Source organism: Alligator sinensis, unplaced genomic scaffold (genome assembly GCF_000455745.1).
Source record: "Alligator sinensis unplaced genomic scaffold, ASM45574v1 scaffold27_1, whole genome shotgun sequence".
Lineage (NCBI taxonomy): Eukaryota > Metazoa > Chordata > Crocodylia > Alligatoridae > Alligator > Alligator sinensis.
In genome coordinates, this window is record NW_005842554.1 from 64,026 (window position 1) to 68,418 (window position 4,393).

At 45.9% G+C, this 4,393-nt stretch overlaps 1 protein-coding gene across 1 annotated transcript in view; it reads right to left on the reverse strand.

Annotated features, from left to right (window-relative positions):
- The window catches only part of TMLHE (trimethyllysine hydroxylase, epsilon), a 24,593-nt gene that overhangs the window by 3,874 nt on the left and 16,326 nt on the right, over positions 1 to 4,393 (reverse strand). The window contains exons 6-7 of the mRNA XM_025213853.1: positions 4,049 to 4,168; positions 1,193 to 1,429 (exon numbers count right to left, since the gene is read on the reverse strand). Of these exons, the coding sequence (XP_025069638.1) occupies positions 1,193 to 1,429; positions 4,049 to 4,168 (357 nt within the window). The remainder of the gene's footprint in view (positions 1 to 1,192; positions 1,430 to 4,048; positions 4,169 to 4,393) is intronic.

Consider the following 4,393-nt stretch of genomic DNA (forward strand, 5'->3'; position numbering starts at 1 on the left):
CTGTAAAGCAGGCTGAATTATAGGTGGGAGAGCATACAGCTGAACAGGGAGCTGACATCAAAGCTCAGCTTAGAGGCTTCCCTTTCAAAGATAGGGGGTCTGGAGTACGAGTCAGAAAGCCTGATGGGAGCAACAATTCATAAATCACTGGTAGGAAGGGCCCAGACAAAATGCATGACCCCTCCCTTTCACCTCCCCTTTTTAAAATGTTTTGTAGAGAGCACTAGTTCTTTCAGTGCTAGCTGGATAAAACAAACGTGCTAAAAACTAGGGATGCACCGATAGAGATTTCTGGGGCTGATATGGGTAGCTGATTTTTAAGGAGGCGTATTGGCCAATACTGATTCTATTTCTGATACAGCTATATATAGCTGGTAAGTCTGTTGTGGTGGAAGGGGAGGGAAGCGGCGTGGGGGGGCAGATCAAAGACCCTGTGGTGAAGGAGGCACTGCCCAGCTGGGGCGGGGCAGGACATGAGACAGAACTGCAGCTTGTCTGGGAGGTGCGAGGGGGGATGGCTCCTGCTGCTGCATGCACCTTGGTGGGGGATGGAGGAAGGGCGTGTGCCCCCAGATCTGTGTGGGTCATGGGCAGGGGAGGCTGCAGCTGCGGGCTGGGATGGTGCCAGGCAGGCGGCAACAGCACTGGGACAGAGCTATGGGGACAGGGGCCCTTCATCCACCCCAAAAAAATCGCCGTAGCCACCCCATAGCCCCCATCCCAGTGCTGCTACCACCCACCCTGACCAGAGGAGTGGCGTGCAGCAGTGGGAGCTGCCCCCTTCCCTCATCCCTGCGCCCCTGGACAAGCCACGGCTCTGTCCCACACCCCCCTCTCCCAGCTGGGCAGTGCCTGCCCCAGCCCCTACCCTACTCCCTCCTCACTGCATGGGGCCTTGTTCTGCCTCCCCGTGCCCCTCCCCTTCCACCACACCAGACTTAACAGGCTGCACGCAGTTCTCCATGCTACCGGCTGTGCTCCTCACTGCCTACGTGCTGCGCTGTGGCTGCGCACATGGATGGGCCATTTATTGGTCAAATTATCAGCCACATCAAGCCGATTTCTGATACAGACAATTTTCTTTATATCGGTGCTGATCTGATATCAGACCTCTACTAAAAACCTGCATGGATGCCTCACTCCCCACAAAACAGGGAGGTCTGCGGTCAGGATGCGAGCCCTTACGTCTCACCTGATCAAATAGAGCTCGTTGTTCCAAGGATAGACGTTCAAAACAGGCCCAACACCAATCATGTGATTGTGACAGCCTCCTACATTTTCCACATACTCATGCTTCAATGGCACCTTGCTGAGCAGCTCAAAAGATTCAGGAGCTTGTTGGAGCACCTTCTCTGCTGCGTAGAACCCATCCACAAGCAGCGTCCGGCCACCTGTCCCTTCATGCTTGAGGCAGTGGAACACCTGGATGCTGCATGAGGTAAGAGAGAGACAAGACCAAAGGAAAAGCCAGTCAGTTCGTCATGTAGGATACACTGGATCCACACAGTAGTAATGACTCAAACACAGGGAAATGAATCTGGAGAGGATGAAGTACGTGAGGAGGCCAGCCTCTTTGGTTGCATATTCCGCTTAATTAGGCTATATCTATTCACTGGTGGAGGTAGCATTAGTGAATGACAGCAGATGCTATTTCACCAGGCCTAGTAGTGTACATTTCACTTAATGGGGACAGAGCCAACCAATGCAAACAGCTAAGTGGCATTTAATACTAAGGCAGTAATTGTGAAATGCTAGACACAATCTTGATACCAGAGTTGCTCAATAAGAAGCATTTGGTGTAGTGTTTTCTTCCATCCTGCATATCTCACAATTAAAAAATTAAAATAGCTTCTCCTGAAAACAGAATGTTCAGGGCCTTGGACGAATTAAAAAGAATTTCTGGTATTACAGTTTTTATGAAAGTTTTCACTGGATCAAATTGCTCTGGAGTATAAATTATTCACAATCCCAAAATATTTACCTTGGACTAGAAAGTTCAACAAGCACAAAGCTAACTTCTAGAAGATGCCTTCAAACAGTTTTGGTAAAAAAACCAAACAAATAAAAAAAAGTAAACGGCAAAGGAAAGAAAAATTCAAAATGAAAAATTAAAGCTTCATGTAACAGAAAACACAAACCTCTTTCTCTTGGCTACCTACTGTATCCATATCACCACAGTATTTAAGTTCCTTACTGTTTTTAACCCATGCCCTCACAACACCTCTGAGGCAGGCCACTGCTATTATCTCTGTTTTGTGTATGGAGAATTGAGGCATGGACATAAGTCATTAAGGAAGCCTGCTGAAAAGCAATATATTGGACCTTAGTTTCCTGAGTCCTGGCTAATGTCCTCACTCCAGGGACATGCCTTCACAAAATATTAGGAGTGGAACTGCTTTGCCAAGGTCACACAAACAATCTAAACTCTGCCCCTCTAGCAGAAGTTTATCTTGCACCTTTCTTTCCCTTCCCACGACTTTGCAAGATGTAGCCCTCTCAGAGCACCTTCCAGATGCACAGAGCCACTATTGACCTTTTCATGGGGTAACTATTTCACCCATGAAATAACCTGCATCACTTTCTGCACTTCATTTTCCCTGAGGGTGTCCTTTCGAAGCACAGACCAGTTCTGATTCACTGCATGAAAGGATGGGTAGGGTCTATTCACCAGCAGTTTAACCTGGGCATTGACTGCATCCTTATCTCCACAACAGGCTGCAAAAGACTTGAAAACTAGGCCTAGCCATTCAAAGGCAAGCCTTCTGATACTTGGGAAGAGGGCTACTGACGGACCATAGGGACTACAAGAAGAAAGAATGCTGACACTGACTTTCAAAAGTACAGTGCCTTGCATACTCTAGTGCCCACATATAAACCTGCCTGCTTAGTTTATGCTACCATGGCTTAAAATAATGCTGCAGTCTATGCAGAGAGACATGTTTAAACCACAGAAAAAGCTTTCTTTCAAGACTTTAGGGAAAAGTATAAAATAGCTAATGGGCTATTGGTCCTATTGAGTACATAGTAATAAAAGTGACTGTTAATGACTTTTTTTGTATTTGTCTTGGGGAGGGGGGGGGGAACGTACAAAGCTCTGGTGGAGACATACAAGAGAGGGCCTGCAAATAACACTGCGATGTTCACAGAATGCAATAAAGCAGCCTTATTCCTGTGTCAAAGTATGCCAGCACAGCCCGTTGTATGCAAACACTTCCATCCCACAACTGTAGCATACTAATAAATTGTTATTAATTTTAAAACTCTGGTTGTTATGCAAGTAACTCTGCCACCTCAAATTTTTATATTAAAATGGCTGTGGAGGTACTTGGGATGTGAACTAGGAATCCTGACCTCTATTCCAGCTAGCACTTTTTGTACTGGTCTTAAGTGGTGCTCTGCAATTCAGAGATTTCTTTCTCTTCCTCGCCTTTCAAAAGCTCTTCCCTGCAGCCATTACCCTCTAAGATGGACAGTTGGTACTCAAGGTCACTGCTCTTTAACAGCTTCTCCTAGTCCTCCTCCAGAGATGGATGTTACCTCTGCAGTCCTTGCACTTCTCTTCAACAAAAACAAATTAAGTAATCAGATCTAGGCCTCCTCTGTAACTGTGTGTGTATAACCACCATTAGGCCTTCCACTTTCCTCTATCAAACAGGGCACACATGTATTACAAAGGCTACCTGGATGACTGGCACTAATCCATACAATTGCATGGTTCACTTTCATCATAGAAGGATTTGAAGAGAGTACCTGGTCACCTGGGAAACAAGAAGGAATTTGCCAGCAGCCAAGTTTCAATAAGTGTATGTTCCTGAAAGACCAAAAAGTTTCAGGTGGGAAAAAGGGGAATAAAGCATGCTATCAGATTCCAGAATCACATAGGATTTCAGTTCAGCATTGCCATATAATGGGAACATACATGTCTTTTTAATATGTTGTTAGAGTCAATCAACCCATTTAGAGAAAAATTCTACCACTCAAATGTTTTCACTAATGAATTGCTCCTGCCTTTTCTGTTGTACCTTTGGCAAGCAGCACAAGCACATACCCACAGGGTTCCTGGAAGTAGGTGGTGTCAGTGTGACGATCCAGAGCCAGTTTTGTGTATGCGGTGTCTCCCCGGGAGAAGTCAGAGGTGAAATACCACATTCGACCATAGATGGTCTCTCTATGACAGAAAAGGTGGGACACAAACAGGTGTATATCACAATGCAACTGGGGCAGCAGAAATTACTGTCAACCTTGCTGTTTTCTTAAGTATGTTTTCCCCTTCCTCTAAAATGTACTCCCATCCAGCCCTCAAAGAATTCAAATTATAGATTCGTAGATGTTAGGGTCGGAAGGGACCTCAATAGATCATCGAGTCCGACCCCCTGCATAGGCAGGAAAGAGT